Raw genomic sequence first — 27,449 nt, 5'->3', positions numbered from 1 at the left:
CATCATTAGGAAGAGATCCTCTCATTTGTTTTCTTTGTGGCACGCTGAGGCTGAGGCCTGCACTGCGCACTAGAGCACCGGCTTGGGATTTGGCCGTTGTACTGGAAGGCCTGGCTTTGGTTCCCTTCGAGCCCATTGAAGAGGTTTCAGAAAAGTTCCTTACTCTAAAAACTTTATTTCTCGTTGCTATTTCTTCTATCAACAGAATTGGAGATCTGCAAGCCTTGTCGGTTGCTCTTTCGTGCCTGGAATTTGCACCTGGCATGGTGAATGCTTTTCTTCACCCTAGGCTGGGTTATATTCCTAAGGTCCTTACTAATGTTTCGGGCCCAATCGTGCCGTAAAAGTGGGTAGTCGAGGCTATCTCACTTGCTTATGAAGCGGCTGGTCAGCATTCACCTTTGGCTGTCCGGGCCCATTCTACTAGGAGTATGGCTGCCTCTAAGGCTTTATTATCGGGGGTTTCCCTCCATGACATCTGTGATGCGGCAGGCTGGTCCTCACAGCATACATTTGTTCAATTTTATGACTTGGATCTTGGCTCCACTCAAGGTTCTAGGCTGCTTGCTTCTTAGTGTGTGCAATGACTTCACACAGAACAGGCATTTGCTATTATGGCGTAGTGGGTATGGAGTTCCCACCACGTCTCGACGCATCTCAAGTTTCCTGGTCGGTGACGTCACACGCCTATGACATCTCGTCTTTCCATTGGACTGATTATACCTGGCTTCACGACACAATCTCGCAGGGGCGTGTATTTGTTCCCTCTCAGGGAACCAGTGTTGCATACATAACTTGAGACGTTTTGACAGGCTTTGTAGTGCAGTTATTTTAATTCAATTTTCAATTATATTTCATCTTCACAAGGAGAGCAAATACACACACACATGTTGGTACACCTATCAATATGAGGACATTCCACACACTGTAATTTTTTGAGTACAATCAACTTGGATGTTTCAACTTAAATTACATTAAACGGAAAGAAGAACTAGATGAATCTTGTATAACTTGTAAAAAAACTGTTAAAAACGCTTAACTTATTTTGATAAGTTTGACAAGTTAACTTATTTTGAGTTGAAGCAATATAAAAACATGTTGTCATAACTTATTGATGATATCACATTTTACAGTGTATGTGTAAATAGTTTTTATACTGCACAAACTGTATATTATATCCCCTTTTCCTAATCCTACCCATCATAGAAAACTTATTTTTTTAATTTCTTGATTTTTAAATTTTTAATAAAACATTGTTTAGTATGTGTTTTTAAGCCATTTTAATTGAGGATTCAGGAAATGTCTTCATAAACCACATTAACCAGTGTAATACCCACATCACTATGCAAATTTGTGTCCTCATAAATCATATGAACAAACACACACACACACACACACACACAGACAGACACACACACACACACACACACACACACACACACACACACACACACACACACACACACACACACACACACACACACACACACACACACACACACACACAGTAGACTCACAGAGCAGATGCAGTTGAGGCAGGGGTTTGATCTCGATACAAACACATCACCGTTCTCATGGATTTCACCTTCATGTCTACATTCTGAAGATTAACACGAAGAAAAACAAATACACATGTATGAAGCAAATGCAAGTTGTAAGTACTTTTTGGAAGACCATGTTACAGTAATATCATATTTTATGAATATAGCACTCATTCATTGGTACATATGAAAGTACAGTGTGTGTATTATATGTAGAGATGCAACGTGGGTACTTGTTTGGTAGGCAGGGCAACATGGTCTCTGAGGAACAGACGGCTCCTCACAGGACTGTTGTGGACATGGATTAATTTCGCATTCTACTCTTCCATGCTATAAACAACACACACACACACACACACACACACACACACACACACACACACACACACACACACACACACACACACACACACACACACACACACACACACACACACACACACACACACACACACACACACACACACACACACACACACACACACACACACACACAATGACACAAGAGATGCCAGTGTAGGAGAAGCAAAAATCCATCTAAAAGACTAAAAAAAGATCAAAGACTTAATCTTTTAGATTTCATACCTCACACGTACACCGGTTGCAGTTGTCTGGGCTGAAGACATCGCCGTTATTATAGATATTGCCATGAAAGCTGCATTCTGCAATCACCAATCAGAGACATACACACAGTTTTTAGTGGTGGAACGAAACCCCTATGAAACCTCCTTAGATAATCATGTGAGATGAACCACATATTTCCTGCCCACATAAGATCAAATCTTATTTACAAAATGAACTCTAAAAGATGTCTGTAAGTATTCATGATAGACTTTCCAGACTGCTCCAGAGATCTGGTGTCTGAAAACTAGTTTCAACAGTAGTTCAATGAATTCAATGATATATAAAGTGGGGTTGAAAAGTTTGAGACCAAACTCAAACTTCCTTAATTCAAAATCTAATTTCAAAATGTATATATAAACAGAACTAAGGATTCTGAAAAAATAAAAACACATACATGAATTTATTGATGTAAAGTGAGAAGAAAAATGCAATATTATATTAATCAAATAAGCTTTTTAGTGACATTATGTTATGCCTTTGTACAGATGGCGAGATGTTGTTGTTTAAATTAAAGCAAAATATGCTTTAAAATCATTACCATTAATGCATAATCAATATTACATATGTTATTAATATTTTGAATATCTTACTTGTCATGATCACCAGCTGGAGTACCCTTGTTACCAGAGGGCACTCTACCCTAGACTATTTCCAGTCATTCAAGGACTACATTTCCCATAACTCACTGCCCGGTCTCATCATTCGTGATTGTCTTCAGCTGGTTCTCATTACCATGTCAGTCCCTGTCTATATAAGCCTGGTTCATTCTGCCATTCAAGATGAAGTCTTCTGACACGTACCGCTCTGAGAAACATGGGTTGAGGATCCCAACGCAGTAGTTTATTGAAAGGATAATCCAAACAGTAACAGGGCAGAGATAAAAACCATTACACGGGGAACCAGGATACAAGGGCTCAGAATTCCAGCGTAACATTAAACACACAAGACTTCGCAAAGAGTGACTGAGTGACACATGGGCTGTTTCTCAATATGCGTTCTTCAGTGATCTTGCATCCTTGTGTTCTGTTCTCGTACTACGTCATCATCAACCGTCGAAGTTCAATTCCAATACTCAAGAACGCAAGTACAGAGGATGCATGAAGTGCCCGGATGTGTCCTTGATATCAAGGATGCATCGAATGCAGGCTTGAAAGAATCGTACCGTTAAAAATCCCAGAAGACGCTGCGGGCAGTCGACGTACGGAAGGCTGAAAGCTTTAAACTTCTTGTTCTCACTTAAGAGATTCCGCTGCAAGCTCGAAATACGTGACAGCTCGTGAAAGTTAACATTTGTCGGACTCTTTTGCTTAATTTTAATAAAGTGATAAAGACCTCAAGAAAGCAGCAGTATTTTTATTGGCATATTAAAAGGAATATAAACATTTCAAAAAAGCATAGGTAACTCCTAACACATAGGCTACTCATAAATACACACGGTAAAATCGAAAAAGATATAAACTTATATGAAAACAATGTGTTTAATAATATGAAAGGAAATGTTTAATAGGTTGTGAGGTGACATATGTTTGTGATGTTATGTTGTATTAATTGTGCTTTGGTCGTGAATCGCTATTTGCAGAGATGGTCAGTTAAGCAGCAAGATCGCAGCACATCTCAATTCTCATAAAGATGCGCTCTGTGTTTTCGCATCCTTCCGAGTTCGTTCTTTTAAGGTCGCCTGGCAAGACCGGTCTCAACGAGGACGCAAGTCCGCTCTTTGCGTTCTTGGTATTGAGAAACAGCGATGGCTTATATAGTGTGAATTAACAAGCTAATGATCAACAGCTGAAAACAAGCAGACATGATGAGTCCAGGGCATGCAGAGAGTTATGGGAAGTGTAGTCCAGGACAGAATGACAATGGTCTGGGGAGCCCTTTAGGTGGATATACAGGGCACTCCAACTGGTGATGATGACAATATTAATGATATACGTATATCAAATATATATATATATAATTGTTATTTTTATCATTATTATTAGGCCTGTTAGTCACAGCAGTTTACAATGTATTTATAAATATGCGTGCAATAAAAATGATATTAGCATTAACTTTAAGGCTGATCACACTTTCAGTGAACAAGAGAGAGAAAAGGAAGAGAAAGATAATATAGACGAAGCTATTGGATTCTGTAAACTAGTTTACATCGTCTGAACATCAGATCCAATGGAACGGTTGGATTATTGGCTTGCTGATTAAAGCAGATTAGATGGTTAATGCATATGGCATAATTAATGATGTTGTGTTTTGATTCACAATGATGATTTAATGGATGTTAGATTACTCACCACTTAAACGGTTACACTGAATGTGGCCACTGGTGCAGGAACAGACGGTGTGGCTGTCAGGAGACCAGCGATGTCCCTCATCCACCTGACGTCCTTCATAAACGCACTTTCGTGTGAGTTTTTTTGTACATTCACACGTTTCCAAGTACTCAACCTTCGTCTGCAGCTCAGTGTTCTACACACACAGAAAATTGATTGAAAAGAAAATGTGTCTATATTATCACTTGGTTGTGTCATGGTAACATTATGGTATCAGAAGCAGTTTGATACAGTGCTATTTTAGTATTATATACAGGTATATAACTAAGTGCTACTAAGTGCTGACACAATACATTCTCAATGTACCTGTTTCTTTAGCATGTCCAGCATGGTCTTGATGCTATGCAAGTTGTTCTCCAGTTGGCCTAAACGCAAGTCTGATTCACTGTGGTATCTTGTACTTAATATAATTTCATCTCCGCGGTTTGCCTGGTCATTCATCATATCCAGGTCCGAGATTTCTGATACGGTGGGACTGGTGGGTTGGACTGTGTCAGGAAGTGAGTCTGTAATAATCACACACACGCATTTGCATGTGTCCACAAATGCAAACACATTATAAAAGAAGAATATATTGTGTTGGCTTTAATAAATTAAAAAAGAGCCGATGTTTTTTCCCCTAGATAGTTTAGACATATTTGAGTATATGTGCATCAGTATTTGTTCTATAATGCAGAAGCATAAAATTCATCCTGAGTATTCATTAGCATCACAGAAACACTCAAAAAGGACCCCTAATATAATCCTATAAAATCCAACTAAACCTGAATCTAATCCTCTAATCTTTATGGACCTGTATGACCTTTATTTGCAGCTCTGAAAGTTTCCTGTTGTGAGTGTTTTTTTGAATGTGCATATGTAGCTCAGATGTTTAAATGTTTTTATTATTGTTTTCATGCCTGTTACATTGTCACAGAACCACGGACGCCTCTCATATGCCCTTGTGGAGAGTTCAGCAGTCTGCCAAAAACCCTGAAACAATAAGAAAAACATACTGTCAGTTCTGTGAACATGTACACAATAGAAACCCATTGCAAAGTCATGACAGTAATTAATGTGCTGAATTACACCTGTGGCTATTCTGCTAAAACACCTGTGTGAACTGACTTCATACGTTCACTAAAATTCATCTTGGGAATAGTTAGAAGCCCAAAAAGTGCTTATTTTTAGCTTCACATAAGTCTCCAAACTAGTGCTGTCAAATCGATTGAGCTCGATTAATCACACATAACATAAAAGTTTGTAAATATGTATATTTACACAAATTTATCAGACCACCACCCAATGTGAGGTTTGTGCCGCAGCTGCCCTAAACAAACAATATTGGTGATTACCAAAATGATTTTTTATGTTTCTATAATAGTTAATCCACCACTATGTGTAAGCTCTTTGGTCACAGTTGGCCAAGTCAAATTCCAGACTTGAATCCTATTTAACAAATTTGGGATTGAGTGGATTCACAGATGGATCGCACACAAGCAAGTCTCTGGGAACAACAAGATTCTATTTGGAAGTCAATAACAACAGAGACTGTGGAAAAGTACTGTACATAAAAACAATGCCAGCAAGAATGCAAGCTGTTATCAAGGCCAAAGAACAGCATAAAAAATATTACGTTTTTTAGTTATTATGTGTGAATAAAGACTATTCAGTTTGTTATTTGCCTAATAAATGACAATAACTTTTTTTAGTTTTAAACAAGTTTTTGACAGATTTTCTCTGTATTATAACAGGTAGTCTAATACATTTGTTACACAGAATACGCACTATATATATATATTTATATATATATATATATATATATATATATATATATATATATATATATACTGTATTGTAAATATATATATTTACAACTTATATTTACTAACTTTTTTGTCAGATGCGATTAATAGCAATTAATCGATTTGACAGCACTAGACCAACCACTTTTTTAGGGACACTACCATGTAGGTAACATACTGTAAGTGTTTGTGTCAATAAACTCACGCTGAACTTGCTGGCCTTATTTCCTGCAGTGCTGGAGAACGTGATCTTCAGATCATGTGGGAAGTCTAGAGTCAGAATTCGTCCACCTTCTTTCAGTTTGAGCACCACGGCCTCCTCGCATTCCACAAACAGCACCACCTGTCTGGGCTCCACACTCAGAGCCATCCTCACCCAACCAACTGAGAAGGGACTCCCACCTGGCAGCTTGATCACCTCTGGCCGTAGAACGTCTGGTGACCTGACCTCCAGCTGCAGCCAGTCTGCTTGGGTGTTGGAGACCAGCTCCAGCAGGGGGCGTCCGTCATGCTGCCGCTGGGCAGGGGAGGTGAGGGAGATGAGAGTGGCCTCCGAGCCTCTGGTTTGCCGGCCCACCAGATGGAAACCCAGGACGCCCTGTGAAGTGCTAAAGAGGTAGTCGGAATAGTCCTGGGGCAGCGTGAGATGAGGCGTGAAGGAACGGAAACGCCAGGCTGGCATCTCTGGGTCACGACCTTTGGCCTTAAACGCCACCCGGTGAGAGCGAGTGACGTTTAGAGCCTTCAAGAGGTTGATTACTAACAGAGGAAAATAATGACATGAAGAATGGCATCAGCATTATGATGACATTAAAATGCCACATGCTTCATGACTAGTATTCATTCAGAACCATGTATATCAGGTACCGTGGTATTACTACAGTATATGATAGAGTACCATAACTGCACCATGGTATCTACATAGTACTTTTCGTAAGGTTGTTCTTGTTCTCACAGTCCTGACCGATTAAAATATCTAATTTGTTTAATTTACTACCAGTCAAATATTTGGAATAATTTTTTAAGATTAATAAGATTTGTTTAATGTCTTTTAAGAAGTCTTTTATGCTTACCAAGGCTGCATTTGTTTGATTAAAAATACATTAAAAACAGTGATATTCTAAAATATTATTTAAATTAAAAATAACTGTTTTACATTTTAATATATTTTAAAAATGTAATTCTTTTCTGTGATGACACAGCTGAATTTTTAGCAGTCTTCAGTGTCACATGATCCTTCAGAAATTATTCTTGTATGCTAATAAATATTATAAGGCAAGCATTCTAATAAATTACGTTTTAAAAAATGTTAAAATATTTTAAATTACTGTTTTTAAAAGTAAAACAAATGCAGTCTTGATGAGCATAAGAGAGAAACATCGAAATTATTCCACATTTAAATCGTAGTCTATCTGCATCATAGAGATAAAACAGTAGAATATGAAAAGATTTATAACAGTTTATAAGTAAATAAATAGTGAGATGTATTTAGCTGATTTTATTGCTTTTCTCACGTTGTTGGCCAGACGACAAATTTTGCTTAACTGGAAAAACTCTCATCCCCCAGCACACTGGATTAAAGACTTGACTGCATTTCATCAAACTTGAAAAAAATTGATTTGAAGACTGGATTGTATTTCATCAAACTAGAAAAAATGTGATTTTCTCTTCACCCACCCAGTACATCATTCTCTAAAATTTGAAAGCCCTTCTTAGTATACGTACAAACTCTGCAATCTCTTAATTTGTCTGATTAAACCTTTTCGTATTTTTCGTTTTACATTGATATTTAGAATTCAGTTTTAATTCCACTTACTGTTTTGTCTGTCTTAGTATTTCTCATCTTTCAATTGTTAGCTGGCGATGAGAATGTATTTATATATATTTTACTACTTCCATTTTTACTTTTTGTCATGTCTTTTATTTTCTATTTATTTTTATTTTATTTTTGTTATTATCATTATTATTACCTATTTATACCTGTTTATTTATTTGTTTATTAACTTATTTTTTTGCACCCTGAATGTAACATAAAAATTATAAAATAAATTAAAAAAATAGTAAGATGTAGGGGAAAAAACTCTGCGGAGCAATGATGGCAAGTGAGGAAAATGCTCTTAATGACTTCCTTTTCCTTGTCAGATCTTTACTGTTCCAAACTTCCCTGAGGACAAAGCAGTTCCACACACACACACACACACACACACACACACACACACACACACACACACACACACACACACACACACACACACACACACACACACACGCAATCTCAATCTGTATCTCAGGTATTTCTGTATGAAGTCAGACTGAAAAGATAATAGACAGGAGCTTAAAAAGCCAGACAGAAACAGAGAGAAAAGGAAGAAGACAAGGGGTGAGGATCTTTTGAAAATAAAAAAATATAAAAAATATCACTGAAGGCATGTAGAAACATACCTGCACTGGACAGAAATCACAAACCATCAGATAAACAGAGGCTAACAGAGACAGCGATAACAGTCAAACAAGAGAGAAGTGCTTGAGTTTGTTTTTAGAAGCTTATGGTTTGAGAACAATATGGTCGGCTGAAGACAGCTAAATCTAAAATCAGAATCAAAATCCATTTGGGGACATTCTCAAAGTCAGCTTTTATCCTATTGCAAAATGTTTTCATTTAGGACTATAATAATCATAAAGTTAATAATAAAGAAATTTTGCAACTTTTTAAGTTATTGTTCTAATGCAAAGGAAAATGTTTATATTCATTATCAGTCGATAGTATAGCTATAGTGGGGAAAACAGTCAATTTGGAGATGTTACCAAGAGGTAACACATTTTACAAAAAGATACAAAATAACGTCTTTATTCACTTCAACGTGGATGTTTTAGTTATGAATTCATGCATAGGCTACCTTTAACAGTCATTTCTATAAATGTTTATATAGGTGCTCCAACACCTGTTAATGCATTACATTCATCATTCCTTTTTTATTTAATATTTTAAAACATTTTTATAATAACTTTTATTAAACTTTACTGCGGTTCACTTAAACAGTCCTGTGGTGACAGGTAATTTATTTTTAAAAGTATAAATATTCCATGTAGTCTAGATTAACCTGAGGTCATAAAACTGCAAATATAATAATTATTATATTGTCTTTCTAGGCATGTCCTGCACTGGATTCAAGCGTGGACATGTCAATAGAAAGACACAACTCACTCATCCATCACTGGCTCCTCAACTCCTGCTCATCAGTGATTCAATACAGCTGCGGCACAGATCAATGAAACAATGTATCATGTGTTAGATTGACAGCTGCTCTCACCGGTATTCGCGTCCTGATGAGTTTGAACACAGTCACAAACATTCCAGAGAAAAAACAAACTCCAGACAAGATCTCCAACTACAGACTTCAGCCCCATTCTCGGCAGTCTGATAAGTTTAGTTCTCACAAAGTCGCCAGGAAGAAAGAAATACCGTTTTCCTTACTCAAGAGGAGGAAAAAATTATTATAAATATCTAAATATATAACACATTTTCCCCCTATATGAGGCGAGATGTCGGATGAAGAGCTTGATGAGTACTCTGGTATAGGTCTCGTATGACAGCGACCCTCTGACTTGAAACATCTGGACTTGTTTTCGGCTGTTTAGCTAGGGGGGTTTAGCTGCTTTCCTGTCGCTTCCAAACAAAACAAAGCAAAGCTTCGTTGTTTTCCCTCCTCCGCGATTGAAATAAAGGCTGTAAATGTGACAGCCGCTGGAGACTCTGCATGCTCCTCTAACCCTGATCCTCCTCCTCTGCAGCCAATGGAGAAAATCTGCAGACATTCATTTGAACATTTCCGGATTTCCGGACTGCTCGAGCGCTTGAAGTCCTCAAGAACACAAAGCAGTTTCATTAACACATAATGCACAATAATAAATTATACAAACATAATGCTCAACAGATCACGTGCATTCAAAAATGAGTAAATATGAATTACAGAAATATATGATATCATAAAGGCAATAAAAATAAATATATGGGGGTTTTATGAATTTAAAATAATAAATGAATATATCCTTACCATGTCTGTGGAAGTAATGGACAAAAAATACTATTACATTGTAAGAATTTATATGAACTAACATTTTTTTGTGAAATCTTGAGTGTAGGCTATATATGAGTTGATTGGTCTGTTACACTTTTTTTAAAATCTTTCCCATCCTCAATTAAAAAAAAAAAAAAAAAAAAAGTTTATGTGTGTAAAACTGAATGAAGGCTGGAATACACTGCACGACTTTTGCTCAGATTTTAAAAGTCGTGTAGCATATTCCAGCCTTTAGTTTCATAATGTGATGTCTAAAAGAACACTCAGATGACCTTTGTTTCTGATTTCTTATTGGTTAAAGAGAGGGCACTATTTCAGCCTCCTAATCTCTATCTGTCTTAATTACAGCGTGCTTGCAAGTCAAGTGTGTATGTGTGTGTGCGCTCCTCTGTCAGGGTTTGTTAAAGCATAAAGTAGCCTACACTAGGACGAGACAGGAATAGCCCAGATTACCACACAAGACACATGCTGTTACACTTTTCCATCAGGATCATCAGGAGAAAACATCTCGTAACATTTTTGCTTTGAATGTGACATACAGAAATCTATCTATCTATCTATCTATCTATCTATCTATCTATCTATCTATCTATCTATCTATCTATCTATCTATCTATCTATCTATCTATCTATCTATCTATCTATCTATCTATCTATCTATCTATCTATCTATCTGTACCAACCTACTACATAGATAAACAATTAAAAGTCAGAGACCATAGAGAAAAGTTTTGAAGTTTTGTTTTCCAAATGGTAAGCATAAACATAACAAATTAAGGAAACTTTTAATTGAAAAATTAAGATGAATTTCAAATTTGATTACTGTAATTATTTGATTAGAGATTAAAAAAAAGTGCAGCAAAAAGTTTTTATTTTTAACAATTTTTTCAAAATCTTCTTGGTTTCTGGTAATTTCCCAATTTTGTATCCCAAATTTTCAGTGTGTTCTCATACTTTTGTAGCCCACTGAATTTGTTTGATCTCTATATATTGGTTATGATGTGGCTGGTTTTGCTCAGAGGTTATTGGACATCTTAGAATACAGTTATTTCACTGGCCAGGAGTGAAGCGTTGCTATTGGTTAGACCTATGATGATGGTTAGACCTAGTTGTGGCATTTGACTTGACCTCTTACGTTACCTTGGCGTTAATTGGCTCTGATCCAGTGAGTTTGAACACTAAACCTCAGACTTATCCACTGTTCTCCAACTGCTCCAAACACAGACATGAGGTGGACTCTTACATGCAAGTCACAAACAAATAATACTCGAACTCTCTTTTATAGCCTACACTCACATCCAAATAAAGGATGGTAATAACGTAACTTTGGAGAGAATATCTGGACATCTGGACCTGAAGAACAGTTAGATGGGACAGGTAGGTTAACATGCTATCTTTTCTTATTCTCCAATACCACAATACTCAAACAACCCTGAAGTCTATTTTTGGCTTATCTATTCTTCTGTATAAAAGAGAGAGAGAGAGAGAGAGAGAGAGAGAGAGAGAGAGAGAGAGAGAGAGAGAGAGAGAGAGAGACTGTCAGAGAAAGTCTGAATTTTTTCTTGCATGACAGTATGTTCATTCACAATTATTACCAATAAATCCTCAATCTCTAACCATCCACAATACTATACGGTCACATAAAACAAAATTCAAAATTCCACTATGGACATTAGAGAATTACAATAATAATAATAGTAATAAATATGTTTAATGAACATATGACTAAATTGATTTCACTTTTAATCATCTTTTGTTGCTAAAAACAAGGAGCTAAAGTTACAAAGTAAGTCAAATGCTGGAATATAAGTTTGCAGAGTTAATGTATTCATTCATATCTATTTATTTCAACTAAGCTAAATGAATAAAGAATCAATATAGTTGTTAAATAGGAGCAAATGTTTCATGTTTTCATAATAATAATAATTCATCTATTTCAAATAATATAAACAAAAAAAAAATCTTCTACCAAAAGGATATCACATAAAACAATCTTTCAAAAAAATGCTGCAAGTCATGCCTATCAACACCCTTTCATATTATTGCTTAATTATATTATAGGCCTATTGTACTGCATATTCAAATTTAAGCATTAAACTTTACTTTTTTGGAACGTTATTTAACAATGTACAGAATAATTAAATGTGTTCTTGATTACTTGAATGGAAATAGTGTAACACAGCTCAAATACGTGTGTAAGCAGCAAGAGTGTGTTTTGGTGTTTTCACGTAAGAAGGCTTAACTGTCTGCTGAAAACCTCCTTAGGAGATTTGTAAGTCTTAAACAAGAGCAGGGCTGTTTGCTGCAAGTCTATCTTAGGTCATACATTTACAGATCATGTTACTCCATGCTGGATTTCCTAAACATGAACACAATAATACATTTCCAGCCTTTTTAGCTACATTTAACCAGCATCTGTTTCTCTTGAGCTAAATTAGCCAATTCATAATGAGCTGTATTATGACGGTTTAGCAATGTACTATACAAACAATGTCATGCGAATGAATTGTTGAGCTTTCAGTTCTACACTTTAAATGGGCACTCGGCAACTATTTCGACTTAATAAAACCGTTTAGAAATCATTTGGATGGTTTAATAACCTGTTCTGGTGAGAATGGTGACTTCCCCGCTCCCCTCAACGTTCCTAGGCGGAAACCCAAACTTGCAACATGGGGACTAACCATAGGGACTAACGTCCCGGTAAGTCGGAAATAGGAAGTCTTGTGAGAAACCCGAACTGCTTTACGGCAATTCGACATAAACACACACGCCGCCCTAAATGTGTATGATGTATTACACACAAAGTTGGTAGACTCCGATAACAACAAATGCACATGTGCCGCAAGTGAGTTTTTTACGACATTGTTGTGAAATATACGCCCCACAGCTGTAGGGGGAGCTTGTTGAGAAAACATGCGACAACAAAAGTGAAAATCAGCGAAGAAATAGCTGGAGTTGCCGAATGCCCCTTTAACAGACAGTAAATATAATAACAAAAAGTCATTTTTAACATAATTGTTTTTTTTGTATCCCAGCAGTGAGAAATGTTTTTGAGGTTGATCTTCAGTCAACAGCCACTGTGGAAGATTCTAATATTCTGCCACCTTTATTCAGTGGTCAGCCGGCATTCTGTAATTGGTATTAAACACAAACAGAGACAAATCACATGGAAAACACACACTCACTCTCTCTCTCTCTCTCTCTCTCTCTCTCTCTCTCTCTCTCTCTCTCTCTCTCTCTCTCTCTCTCTCTCTCTCTCTCTCTCTCTCTCTCTCTCTCACTCACTCACTCACTCACACACACACACACACACACACACACACACACACACACACACACACACACACACACACACACACACACACACACACACACACACACACACACACACACACACAAACACACACACACACACACACACACACACATTTGACATGCATGCATCCATACAACCTAAAATGACTTCACATACAACAACATGCTAAATATAAAAAGGAATTTTGACTGTTTGAGCAGAGAAATGTGATGGAATTTTAATCTGTGTGCCATGAAAAATTAAGAACAAATCACTGGCAACAATCCAGTCAGGATAATCCGTCAGTGCTGAACAACAGGCTTGTTGTAATCCATCAAACTATTCTAAGAATTGTCAGAAGTTTTAACTTAATATTTTGTAAAATTATTGTGCTGACTGCACTGGCACAATTGGATGAGAACAAACCTTAAGCTGAATTGAGTTCGTTGATGACATCGGGGTTTTCTGTAGCTGCTATATAACTGATTCAACCTCATAATTGACGAATTTCGACACAGTTATTGAACTGAATTTAACACTGAACTGACTTCAGCTGAATAATGACTCGATTGTCTTTTTTTTAGGCTAATTTACAGCAGAATTGAATTCTGTTTGCATCATTGATCATTATTTTCCTGTTTATCACTGTAAAGCTGCTTTGAAACGATCTGTATTATAGAAAGTGCTATAAATAAAGGCTACTTGACTTGACTAGAAGTTGACAAACTAACTTACTTATTTACTATTCATTTACTATCACCCAGACATGAAAAACAACCAAAATTTTACATTAGAGCAGACTGCAATTAGAAATATAAGGAAAATGTTGTTCAAATCAATGTTATGTGTTTTCTTTTTTTTCTTTTTTTGTCAGCCAGTGAATGTGAAGGTGGTCATGACGTGTTTGCCAAAGTCAAAGAGAACAGCCTGATGGGAACATTTATTGGCAACCTTGGATTCACTGTACACCCATCAGCCAATCACATGCACTTAACGGTTTCTGGAAAAGATGCTGGTTGGTTTTATCTGGAGGGAAGAACTGTCAGACTGAACTCGACGTCAACTAGAATTATTGACCGTGAGGTAACATTAAAAAAAGATCAATAAATGCATGCAATTACACTATCATCTTCTGTCTTGTTTACATAATATCATCTGACTGATGATATTACAGATACACGGCTCCGTTTTAACAGCAACTGTAAGGTGTTACAAACATAAAACCCTACAGGTAAGTTCAATTATCTGTGACATACAGACATCTTAGAAAATTGGATTTAGCTATATAATTTAAACGTCAAATAAAAGTCAGATGTTGTTATCAGGCTGAACACAGGATCATGGTAGAGGTTCTGAACGAGAATGACAACAAACCTGAATTCCTGCAAAGCTCCATACAACCTCTGCAGCTCAGCGAGGTAAAAGACACAAAAAAAAAATAACCAAAACAACAAATGTTTTCTTTCATGCATTGACATACACTACAACTCAAAAGTTTGGGCTCAGTAAGATTTTTTTTTTATTATTATTCAGCAAGAATACATTTAATTGATCAAAAGAGAAAGTAAAGAATTTTAAATGTTACAAAAGTTATTTTGAACTTCCTATTCATCAAAGAATCCTGACAAAAAGTGTCAGTTTCCACAAAAATATTAAGCATACAACTGTTTTCAACATTGATAATAATAATAGCAAATCAGCATGATTTCTGACGGATCATGTGACACTGAAGACTAGAGTAATGGCTGATGAAAATTCAGCTTTGCCATCACAGGAATACATTACATTTTAAGATAAATTCAAATAGAATTATTTTTTTTATTGTAATAATATTTCACTTTATTATGGTTTTTGCTGTATATCTATTCAAATCAATGCAGCCTTAGTGAGCATAAGATACTTCTTTCTTCTTACCGAGCCCAAACTTTTGTCTATATATTTTGTATATATGTGTATATATACACTCCATTCATAAGATCTTCTTGTTTGATGTGTGTATGTTCAGTTGACAGCGGTGAACTCTGTAGCGTTTACAGTCCAGGCCACTGATGGTGATGGAGACACGCTCACATACATCATTGATGAAACATCAGTAGGTGAACCAAACACCTCTTCAGATCTACAAACCCACAGTAGAAATCCTCTGCTAGTCCTATACTTTAGTCTCATTTGACTTAAATTTTGTTGTTGATGAATCAAATTGGCTGCTTGATAATCATCTGTGGACATTTGATCATTTATTTCCAGCCGGATGCCTGGTATTTTCGAGTGGATTTGCCCAACAGTGGCAAAGTGATTCTCAACAATTCATTGGACTACGAGATCAAAACTCAGCTCCGACTGACTATTTCTGCAGTGGTAAAGAACACACAGAAAATACTTGTTTGGTAATGATAAAAAAAAAGATGGGGAAAAAAAACATTTACTCATGTGTTCATGTGGCTTTAGGAGACTAACACAAATGAGCACTACAGCACAACAGCAACAGTAATCATCAATGTGACAGATGGGGACGACCAATACCCACAATTCCGGCCTTGCACTCTTCTCTCAGCCAATCACGGCAAACGCATATGTGCCAACCCCCTATACACCGCCAACATCACAGAGAACGAGCAGGTAATAATCCCTGTGAATGTCTAAAATAAACAATTACTAAATGCAATTAATTGCAATACTGAATTTTTGGCATCATTACTCCAGTCTTCAGTGTCACATGATCCTTCAGAAATCATTCTAATATGCAGATTTGCTGCTCAAGAAACATTTCTTATTATTATCAATGTTGACCGGTTTATTATCAGGTGCAGGGTTGACCGGGCTTTTTCAGTAGCTGCCCCCAGACTGTGGAATGCTCTACCTTTGTGTATTCGCTCTGCATCATCTTTGTCTGTTTTTAAATGTGGGTGGTGATGGTGCAGTGGATAAGACACATGCCTTTGGTGTGAGAGACTCAGGTTCAAATCCACTGTGAGACACCAATATGTCCCTGAGCAAGACACTTAACCCCTAGTTGCTCCAGAGGCATGCGACCTCTGACATATATAGCAATTGTAAGTCGCTTTGGACAAAAGCGTCAGCTAAATGAATAAATGTAAATCTAAGATAAAAACACATCTTTTTGAATTGGCTTATATTCAAAGAGGAAGTTGTATTGTAAGTTTTTTATTATACGGTTTTTATTTTATTTTTGTTTTAATTGTATTGTATTGTCTTAATATGTCTACTACAGTATGTGCAGCACATTGGACAACCTCGGTTGGAATTAATGGTGCTATATAAATAAAATTGACATTAAAAAATAAAATTGACAACAGTTGCGTTACCTAGTCTTTTTGTGTAAACCTGATACATTATTTCAGGATTCTTCGATGAGTAGAAAGTTAAAAATAACAGCATTCATATTGAAAATAATTTGTTTGTTAATGTAAAGGTCTTTACTTTCACATGTATGTGATTCCTTCTATCACCTGATTAATTGTCAATCAGGACATTGTCTTGGATTTCTGTCCGGGTCCGATTCAAGCTTTGGATGGCGATGAGGGTCTCAGAACGCCAGTAGTGTACTCCATCCTGTCAGGTGATTATCCTCTGCCATTGAACCTAATCTAAACGCCTGGGAAAATATGTTATATTATATATATATATATATATATACAGTATAATAAAAATGTGTGTGTGTGTGTGTGTGTGTGTGTGTGTGTGTGTGTGTGTGTGTGTGTGTGTGTGTGTGTGTGTGTGTGTGTGTGTGTGTGTGTGTGTGTGTGTGTGTGTGTGTGTGTGTGTGTGTGTGTGTGTGTGTGTTTTAATACAGGGGCAGATAATGGCAGATTTGTCATTGACAGTAGTTCTGGAGAAGTGAAGTTAACCAGACGCGTGGAGAACAGACTGCTGATCCCGACACTGAGACTGCGAGTTATGGTGCGTCTGAGAGTAAAGAATAACATTTTTAAAAAGTAAAAAAAAATTTTTTTGTATATTTTAAAATAATATATGATTTATTTTTGAATATATATATATATATATATATATATATATATATATATATATATATATATATATATTTATTTTTGTGTTGTTTTCCTTATTGCATTTTGAGAGCATTGCGATGTTTCTGCTCAGGCAGCTCAGACGGATGACCCTCTTAAGTATGCAGTAGCCACGGTTCTGGTGAGGGTTCTTGCAGAAAACAAGTTTCCACCCCAGTTCAACCGTTCAGCATACCGGGGCTTTGTCAGTGAGAGCACAAGTCCTGCCTCGCTTGTCATGACATACGCCAACAAATTACTTGTCCTGGAGGCAACGGATCAAGACTTCTCCGATGTACGTGACTCAACAAGATCACAACACTTACAAGACCACATACAATCCTTACAACCACACAATTGTAACACCCCAGAGTCAACATCCAATTTCAACATCACAAAGGCCCTGGTTTGACATTCATTGCATGAAATATGGGTTCATGTTTCTGTTTAAGCCTAAGAAACCGAGTTTGCTTTATGTTTGTGGGTTAAAGGGCTTCAATCCCAGACTGCAGTATTCTCTAAACTCTCAACAAAACAGCTCTCGGCTTTTTTACATTACACAAGAGGGACTGCTCATTGCTAAAACCAACCGACTACTCCCCAGCCACAAATACTTCCTAGAGGTATGACATCTACAGTAGACTACATTCATAAGCAAAATCTGAACAGTATTCTACAACTACTTATTCTAGAAAATGACAATTCGCAACTGTGTTGCAGGTTCTAGCCACTGACCTGGAATCAGGAGACACTGTTAAAGCTGCATTACATGTGGAAGTTCTTCAGAAAGGCCAATCAGGTACTTGAAAATCTTCTAGAAAACACAAATAACATGGGAATATACAAATATATATGAAATAAAGATCCTTAGGCATACATAAATTGTGAACAAACTAAAAATGCGTGTGGTTTGTCTGTGCAAAACTTGCAAAAACATAAAATAATAAACAGTAAATGCATTTAATAAGTTCCACAGGGTCCTTTGGGGGCGGGGCTTCTGTATAGCAGTGAGACAGTGGGCAGGGCAGAGGGCGTGGCAGGGGTGTATCTGATCCTGGTGGCCATTGCCTTATTTACACTGGTGCGCTGCATTCGGATGAGCAGAGAGAAGCGGGATCATGCCATCCGGACCAATGTGGCTGACAGTAGTGACCCTAATGTGGTAAGACAAAATCTATTCATGCAACTTGCACAACATGGACAAAGGACATGTTAAACTTTGCATTTGTGCTGAAAATGTCCAATTGTTCCAAACGTATTATACCCAATACATAAGAAACAGAGCAGTGTAACTACTTTTACTTCCAAGTTCTTACACTACCGTTAGAAAAAATCTGGGGTCAGTAAGCCTTTAAAAGAAAAAGAAAAACTATAGAAATATTGCAAAATATTATTACAATATTAAATGTCTGCTTTTTATTTTTAATTTTAAAATGTAATTAATTCATCTGATGCAAAGCTGAATTTTCAGCATCATTATTCCAGTCTTCAGTGTCACGTAATTCTTCAGAAATCATTCTAATACGCTGACGCAACAGGACTGACCGATTTTAGTCTCCGCATTTGTTCTCCGACTGCTACCGCTAGTGCTTTCACCGGAAAAGAGTTTACCCTACTTCCGGTCTCGGTGGCCATTTTTGTGAAATAGGCCTATTTAGTGCTCAAGAAACATGTCTTATTATGTTGAAAACAGTTGTGCTGCTTAATATTTTTGTGGAAACCATGATAAATTTTTTCTGGATTTTATAATATAAAAAACAGCATTTATTTGAAATTGAAATCTTATATAACATTATGTCAATGTTATACTTTTGACACTTAAAAGTATTAATTTATATAAAAAAATGTCTTGCTTACCCCAAACTTTTTAATGCCATACTTTGATAATAAACAAATGGAATATTTCAAGATTTGCTTGTACAAGTCTCAAAGTGAATCTTTTTGCATTTCCTAATATTTCATGTTTAGAGTCTGAGAATGTTCCAGATGGTGAGTTAATGTCACTTTATTCCCCCTTAGTGAACCTCATTGTACAGCATTTTTCATTTCATAAAGAGATGAAAGTGGAAAAACAATGGTTTCTTAAAGAGTATATTGACAAGCCGTTTTGTTACTAAAGTGTAGATTAGTGTAGATAAGTGTACACTACTGTGTAGTGTAGATCATTTTAAACTATTTTAATATAAATAAGGACAATATTACTCAGTGAACCTTCAAATTTCCCATAGTAACACTTTGTGTATTTGTGCTTTTAAACATTAGAAATGTGTTTTCAGAGAAGCAATTGTAAATACAGTTTTTCTGTGACAGGTGAACCAGAGCCGCCCGATGCCCTTAGTGGAGGAAACGTTCTCATATCACAACGAGGCATTCAGCGAGTACGACTACTCGACCTCACCTTTCTACGGCAAACAGGGCATCTACACCAAAATAGAGGAACCACCACCATCATCATCTGTGAACTTGCCATCAATTACTTTTAACAGGGAACCAAGACGCAATTATCTGGCACTGCGGCCCAACGGAAGGCCCGTGAATAGGTTTAACAATAAAACGGTGACATTTCGTGACTACATCGTGGTTCGGGAATGTGATGAAGAGGGTGAAGGATACATGGAGACTACGTTCAGAACAGAGGCAGAAGTCTGTACTGATTTAGAAGAAATTAACATGGATTGTGAATTAGATGACAACTATACAACTATATCACTATCAAAAAGAACCACTTCATATTGTGAAGACATAAATGAGTCAGAAATGCTCAATACACACCTCAAAGAAGTCAACCGAGACTACGAAATACCTAATACTGGCCATACAGATGTAAAAACTGACTTCAAAGCAATAATTCATGCAAATCCACTGGAATTAAGGCACGAAAAACTATCTGGGAAGCACGGAGTCAAGTCTGACCTGGACAGAATACAAACAAACTCAACTGAAAGTCAAGACAGAGATTGTACACAAAACTCAGCACCAGAAGATGCTACTACACAAGCAGAATTCTTGCCATATATCACGAACCCTAAAGTCTTGGTTTTAGATGGAATGAGAAAATCTGCTGATCTTAATATAGATCCTCGGGTTTCAGTTGTTGAAAGTCCTGTACAAAAGTTTCAGGATGTAAGTAACCAGGACACTGCAACACAAAAAATCTTAAACACTGACTTACAAACACATCTAAGCACGTTAACACTCGATTCAAGTCAATACAATGGATCAGAACAATGTCTGGCAGCAGAGACGAACAGCACAGCAAGCTCAAACATATATTATGTTAACGAGGACATTGCAACAAATTTAGATGACAGTAGCCTAGAAGGAGGATCTGTATCTAATCTAGATACAAGTGGTCAACACCTCAACTATGTTCATGATCCTCTGCAGATAGAATGTTTCAATGAAGAACTCGACACAGATGAAAGTAATGATGGGAGATGAAGATTGATGAAAGCTAAAAATGCGCTACAACACTTGTTTGAAATTACAGTATTGAGCTTGAGCACCAAATGAGCCTTCGTAAAATGGGAACATCCTGTGTCCTTCCTACAGTACGTTCAACATTGCATAGACATGTTTCCTTTGTATTGAAATTGCACTTTGCATTGCAATGTACCAATTCAAATAAAATCTACTCATGACAAACAACAAGATTATCTGTGGTGTAGATGGTTCATCAGCTAAAATTAAAATTACATGGACCTTGTTCACCATAGTAATAATGCATAACATCAAAGTCAAAGTAATGGTAAAAGGCCTACAATTTTTATTTTTTTTGTTATTTTGCATTATGGCCTCAAAAGAAGTCAATTAAGTACAAATGACCTGGATCACCCCCTAATGGATAAGATTAGTATCTCCATAATCTAGCAATTCACCTGGAAATCCCACAAATGGAAACACAAATATAAAAAGTGATTTGTTTTGATCAATTTTATTGAGAAAACACTCTCAGTTATAAGACAGTATTTACAATACCTGACCACAGCATATTGTTCACATTCAATTATAGACATACATACACAAACTATATACTAACATTAAGTGAGGAGGTCATTTTCAGTCATGTATGAATTGCACAAGGAAAAAAAGGTAAGAAAACAAAGCCTCGCATAATAACGAAGCAGTTTGAAGGTCAAGGGAGACAGAAAAAGGCACTTGAGGAAAAAACAGCTTTAGTTTGTTGGTTCAGTCCATTAATGACAGTACTAACACTTCATGAAGGTCTTACTGACAGGTCAGACGGTGGAATGGTGTTCAATGTTCCTTTGAGCAGGGGGTTTATTCATAAAAGATCCCCAGATTAGTTGATAGTTTCTGTCCTTGCACTCACAGTCCTTTGAGTATGAAAGAACAATAAAACTGATCAGCACCGAGCCACGACATCCCGTGTTCCTGCAGGCTCGAGAAATAAACAAATCCTGAACTCTGGTTTAGGTCTGTTTTGATCCAAAGACAATGGAATTACACAACATTCTAACTATGATCTATTCCTATGCTTGATTATCAATATCATACATTCTCTGGCTAAATGAAGATGAAGAACATGTACATGTAGTGGTTGTAAGACATTTGGTATTATTTAGAGAAGTACTTTACATAACGGTATTAGTTGTTTTTTATTTTAAAAAGATTCATATTTTGTGCAATATATCCACTTGAAACAAGTGCTCTATGCTGTGTTGGGTTACACAAATGCCATTATGCTGCATTATATGGGTGCTTTAGTGCATTATAAACCATTAGGCAAACCTCTACACATCACTTTGACAAGCTTCACAAGCTGACCTGAATATTACTTCATCAGAGCATTTGAAATCGCATCAGAATCCAACGCCGATGAGTGTTAAGCTACGAAAGACATGTTCACGAAAAAAGGCAAAAAATTGGATTTGATCGAGTCAGCGTAAAAAATGTGAAATGTTTCGTAAACACAGTAATGAAATCATAAAATAAATTATTGTTCTTTTTGCATTTCTCAAGTGTAAATTTTTCACAATTAAAATTCATCGTGTCGGACCAGAGCTTCTCCAAAATCTGTTACTTGGCTCCCGACAAATAGGTCATACTTATCCACAATTTCCTGCTTTGTGAGATGTCCATCCTATCATGGGGATAAAAAAAGCAGTTATTGAAGCAGCTTAAAAAAAAAAAAAAAGCTAGACAATCATAATTTTCAGCAGTTATCACATCATACAATTCATTTTTTTTTGCTTTTATCACCCATTAGCAATAGAATTATGACTTATTAATTTAATCAAATTAATTAACATAAAAATGCATAATTTCTGGAGCTCAAACAGTAGTAGAGCAAGGTGGTGGCTTAAACGCAATGAAAGTTGCTTTGAACAAAAGCATCTGCCAAATGTTTTCCATGGATCACAATCGGGGATGTTTAGCAGGTTGATCCGGAAACTGTTCTACCATCTACTTTGCATTGGAAAAGAACATTTGGATGTTGTGCTAAACTTTTCATTACATAGGTTTTCAATGACATGAGAGTGATTAAATGATGGTAGAATGTTCCGTTAAGCTAAAACTATGTATTTATTGGCTTAGCTATTTATTTAAAAAATATTCAACTTCATGCAAATATCTTACCCTTTTTTTGACAGAGAAATTCAGTTTACAATGATTTTAATGGTTTAGTGCGTAGAGCAAACGACAACTTTAAAAATAGCTAAATATGTAATGGCTATGACTTTTTTGCAAAGGGTCCTTTCAAATGCAAGCTTCAGAGAATTACCATGTTTTTACCTGATCTGCGTCAGACTCATACAAAAGGTGTTTGGCCTCAGCTTCTGCATGGTCATAATCGGAGGGTAAGATCCAGTCACGGGTCTCATCTTTATCCATACGGCCATCTTTGTTTTTATCCCTGAACTCTGTAAACTGTTCCCTTTCAGTTTTCACCCATTCTGGTTCAGTTGGGTCCCCATTCTGGCTGTACATATCACCTGAAAAACACAAGCGCACAAGTAAGAAAAAAAAAACATGGAAAAGGAAACTTAATTACACACTTAAAAAACACTTACGACTTACCAATATATTCATCCAAGTCGATGAACCCATCTCCATTTTTATCAATGTCCTCCATGGTCTCCTGTAGATCAAAACATAGACAAAAAAATTCAAATTACCCCCAAAAGATCATTTAAAATAGTATTAAAAGTAGCTTGAGAGAGAAATATTTTATTTGACTCAACATTTTATTTGAATTTATTACACAAACTTTTAGGCTACAACGGCCGTTTTTTTTTTTTTTAAGCTACATCTGAATAGGTTTTTAGACATATTTACAGACCGTTTATCGCATCAGATTAATGTGTTTTAATTGGGTATTAAATGAATAGTTAACCAAAAATTGTAAACATTTACTCTCCCTCATGTTAGTTTCAAACCTGTATGACTTACTTTCTTCTGTGGTACATAAATGAATATATTTTGAGAAATCTAATCAAATCAAATTATCTCTTAAAGTGTTTATTGGTTCATACAATGGAAGTCTCTGGTATCCGAAACTATTTGGCTACCAATATTTTTCAAAATATCTTATCTTACGTTCCGCAAAAGAAAGAAAGTCATACAGGTGTGAAACGACATGAGGGCGAGTAAATTATGACAGAACTTTAATTTTTGGTTGATCTATCCCTTTAATGAGCTTTTTTATTAATGTGGAAATATAAAATGTCTTTTTAATTAACTGATACTGTAAATAAGAAACTTAAACTGCCATTAGGTGGCGGTAAATGTCTAAATGAGTAAGTCATTGAGTCATTCAGGCTGTGTTTACACTGCAAGTCTTAAAGGTGCTCTAAGATGTTGGGTGATGTCACTTCTTGTTGACGTTTAAAGTATTGTCAAAGAAAACGGAGGCTAGCTAGACCTCCCTCCTCCTCATCCGCGCATTAACCCCCAAATCCTTCTTGTCGGTTATTGGCTGGAACAGTTTGTTATGTTTCGTGGTGCGGGTTAGCCCAGTTTGTTTTTGTTGCCGTTTGTGGAGCCTGGGGTGTCTGCAGTTTTCCCAGTGTGTTGTGGGGACAGGCCGCTAACGGATAGTGAGTTGATGTTTGCTGAATGTGACAAAAAAAAAATTGGCCTAAAGGACGTGTGAAATCGCTTAGAGCACCTTTAATGCACAGATCTGATCTTTTGGATCAAACCCGATTTTTTGTCCCACCTGTTTAGTAGACACGACTGGTATCCAATATACGCGTTTACATAAATCCTCTCCAAAAATGATTCTGTTGAGGAGAGCTATGCGCTATACTATGTGACATGGTTGACCCTCGGGTTTTGACTCAGAAACGGCAAGGTTATCACCTCATTGCAGAGTAATATAATGTAGCTTCCAGTAGCGAAGCTGTTTTATTTATAAAATTCTTGGAATTCAGTTTCTATGCTTCTGAATTTTTCTGTGTGTGTGCAATTTCTAACCTATATATAAAGCTTACACCTCGATAAAAAAAAAAGCTGTGAGTTTTAGTGTGAGCGCATACAGGCATGTCTGCTTCTTTGTCGGCAAACGTGTTGTTATCAGACAAAAACGCATACAGGGGCATTTTTGCCCCAATTTCTTAACTTTTAGGGACATTCTAACTGCCTTCTATAGGTGCCATAGAATTGTTCTTGCCGTGCATCATGTTCATCATCAACCAACTGTATGAAATGATGACCTACGTAGGTCTGGGGCAGGTGCGTTAAATGTGTTTTTTGTGCATTTGAATGCATTATTTGTTCCATAACTAATTAACTGAATGAATGTGTTACATCGACAACCCTAGGAACAAGATAACAGCAATGGTATGGAAGAAGCAAAGTTTGACTGTCCAGACGACGTACCAGCACTACAATATCCTTCATGAAGTCAAACTCCTCTGGGTGAAGAAATGCTGTAAACTCTTCTTTATTTGCCCTCATGTCACCATCATGGTCAGCCATCTTGAAACGGCGCTCATCTCTGGCCATCATTTGTCTGTAGTTAAAACCATCCTCGGGATCTGCTTCATCTAAACACACATAGACAATCATATTAGTTGGTATTTCAAGCTATTCCTGGTTAAAACAGTACATTTACATGGTAAACAATATTTATTTGTTGGCCTGACTCAAATTCCTTTAGTTGTTTTGAGCTCAGATTGTAGTCAGATTGACTGTGCACAGTGTACACTCACAACAAATGGATCTGATTACATCTCTTGCAAAATGAGGGTATAGCTGCTCGGTCCAAAAGATCGGATTGGAAAACCAAATCAGATTCATGTGTAGCGTGAGCAAAACCTTAGAAATATGATTCATCAATTAACACATTATACACACCAAGGATGTAACCATAGGTAGCGTTCTTGTATTCCTCCCAGGAGATATAAGCATCTGAGTTGAGATCATGAGCCTGCCACTGCCGGTCCACATCGTCATAGATCCATCGCTTCTGAGCATGTTTGATCCACCGCTTCATCTCATCAACAGTCACAAAGCCGTTGTGATCCTCGTCAATCTTTTCTACGATCTTACTGTAGACAGAAAGAAAGAGAGAGCCAATGATCCGGAGAGCTTTCTCATAAGAGCTCATAGATATGTGGTGCGTCTGTTTTTACCCCAGTCTCTCTTTGCTCTCCTCTGGAGTGAGCTGGTCAAAGGTCTTTGCCTCCTCTTGTCCGAGAAAAGCCTCGTGGTCGTACTCGAAGTTCTCCTCATCATCGTGCTCCTTGTTGCTGAGGGGCGCGTCATGATGGATACGGTCCTTCTTCTCCATGGGTTTGCTGGAGGACTGAAGAACGCAGAGGGCGACGAACAACAAGAGTGGCAACAGGTCCATCTTCACGTACTATATATTTTTTCTTAAAAGGGTCAAAAAGCAAGGTGGAGAGCAAGTGAATATAAATGCAAACACTTGCAATATTGTTATTATGTTAAATAATAATTTCCTATCATGCTAACTTTTCATTGATAATTATTTTATGTGACAGGTAACTCTTAGATGGATAGAGTAAGTTCTCTATACATGTATTCTTGGAGCAATGAGCATAATGCATTAATGTACCATGGCACTGAATGATTACCATATTCATGTAGCCTGTTATTTACATGGCACTCCCATAATACATATATTAAAAAAAAAAAACACACAAAAAACAATCAGGGTAATACCCAGTTAGTTTTTTGCTAGTGCAATGAATGCTGTTCCAAAGTGTTACCAAATAAATTATATTATCTAATTTTTTCTTAATAACATTTCATTGTAACATTCAATTAATGTCACAGATATTTAGACATGCAAACATCGTTTAAATTCCTCACATAAGCTTCAAGCAAATACAAATCACTCTCAAACGAGATAAATAAAACAGCGAAGCATAACGGAGCATATTCGATAAACTGTTTAATGGTTTGATGCAACTTTACCTACCAAATATTGTAGCGTTTCACGCCGCCCGGCTGATCTCAGTAACTCCGGATGTCAAACTAGTTGATGGCCCGTTCAATCGACCAATCAGATTCGACAGAACGCTCAGACTTCCCTTAACACACCAATCAGATTGTAGATTGTACTCAGGACCGCCCGAGCAAACGCCTTCCGAGTCGCTTCACGATTGGTCCACTTCAGTCCAAACGTGATTATCCCATTGGTTTAGAACTGCCACGTCCTCAAAGCACGTTATTTTATTTACTTATTTATTTTATTATTACCCCCCCCCCCTTCTTCTTCAGAATGCTATCTAGTATGTTACTGTTTCTCCTTTTGAAGTAATATTTTCTTATATGTCT

General features: G+C 36.8%; 3 protein-coding genes across 10 annotated transcripts in view; 1 reads left to right on the top strand and 2 right to left on the bottom strand.

Annotated features, from left to right (window-relative positions):
* The window catches only part of kcp (kielin cysteine rich BMP regulator), a 46,893-nt gene extending 36,799 nt beyond the window's left edge, over window positions 1-10,094 (bottom strand). Inside the window, exons 1-8 of the mRNA XM_077193772.1 lie at window positions 9,588-10,094; window positions 6,482-7,035; window positions 5,392-5,464; window positions 4,799-4,998; window positions 4,454-4,628; window positions 2,127-2,203; window positions 1,775-1,871; window positions 1,518-1,600 (exon numbers count right to left, since the gene is read on the bottom strand). Of these exons, the coding sequence (XP_077049887.1) occupies window positions 1,518-1,600; window positions 1,775-1,871; window positions 2,127-2,203; window positions 4,454-4,628; window positions 4,799-4,998; window positions 5,392-5,464; window positions 6,482-7,035; window positions 9,588-9,684 (1,356 nt within the window). The 5' untranslated portion in view covers window positions 9,685-10,094. The remainder of the gene's footprint in view (window positions 1-1,517; window positions 1,601-1,774; window positions 1,872-2,126; window positions 2,204-4,453; window positions 4,629-4,798; window positions 4,999-5,391; window positions 5,465-6,481; window positions 7,036-9,587) is intronic.
* A 1,454-nt stretch (window positions 10,095-11,548) lies between these two features.
* Window positions 11,549-21,326, top strand: LOC143696916 (cadherin-related family member 5). Of its 8 annotated transcripts, none has more exons than XM_077193819.1 (15): window positions 11,549-11,732; window positions 13,391-13,471; window positions 14,525-14,733; window positions 14,825-14,881; window positions 14,976-15,068; window positions 15,656-15,742; window positions 15,898-16,008; window positions 16,099-16,269; window positions 17,140-17,230; window positions 17,465-17,571; window positions 17,773-17,973; window positions 18,170-18,301; window positions 18,399-18,477; window positions 18,647-18,840; window positions 19,989-21,326. In XM_077193819.1, the coding sequence occupies exons 3-15, from the start codon at window positions 14,581-14,583 to the stop codon at window positions 21,117-21,119; spliced, it is 2,607 nt and encodes an 868-aa protein (XP_077049934.1). In that variant the 5' UTR covers window positions 11,549-11,732; window positions 13,391-13,471; window positions 14,525-14,580; the 3' UTR covers window positions 21,120-21,326. The 8 variants fall into 8 exon arrangements, 7 of the variants coding, with proteins under 7 accessions (XP_077049934.1, XP_077049933.1, XP_077049935.1 ...); XR_013186084.1 differs by having other exon boundaries at window positions 11,576-11,732; window positions 13,391-13,493; window positions 18,655-18,840; XM_077193818.1 differs by having other exon boundaries at window positions 11,576-11,732; window positions 13,391-13,493.
* A 270-nt stretch (window positions 21,327-21,596) lies between these two features.
* Window positions 21,597-27,222, bottom strand: calub (calumenin b). Its single transcript, XM_077193771.1, has 7 exons — window positions 27,091-27,222; window positions 26,279-26,521; window positions 26,001-26,194; window positions 25,524-25,690; window positions 23,721-23,781; window positions 23,436-23,635; window positions 21,597-22,782 (listed from the first exon to the last, which is right to left on the bottom strand). The coding sequence occupies exons 2-7, from the start codon at window positions 26,497-26,499 to the stop codon at window positions 22,678-22,680; spliced, it is 948 nt and encodes a 315-aa protein (XP_077049886.1). The 5' UTR covers window positions 26,500-26,521; window positions 27,091-27,222; the 3' UTR covers window positions 21,597-22,677.
* Window positions 27,223-27,449: the final 227 nt, after the last annotated feature.

The sequence above is a fragment of the Siphateles boraxobius genome, unplaced genomic scaffold (assembly GCF_051911475.1).
Source record: "Siphateles boraxobius isolate OS27281-9 unplaced genomic scaffold, OSU_SipBor_1 31, whole genome shotgun sequence".
Taxonomy (NCBI): Eukaryota; Metazoa; Chordata; class Actinopteri; order Cypriniformes; family Leuciscidae; genus Siphateles; species Siphateles boraxobius.
This window is presented reverse-complemented; position numbering and strand designations above follow the sequence as displayed.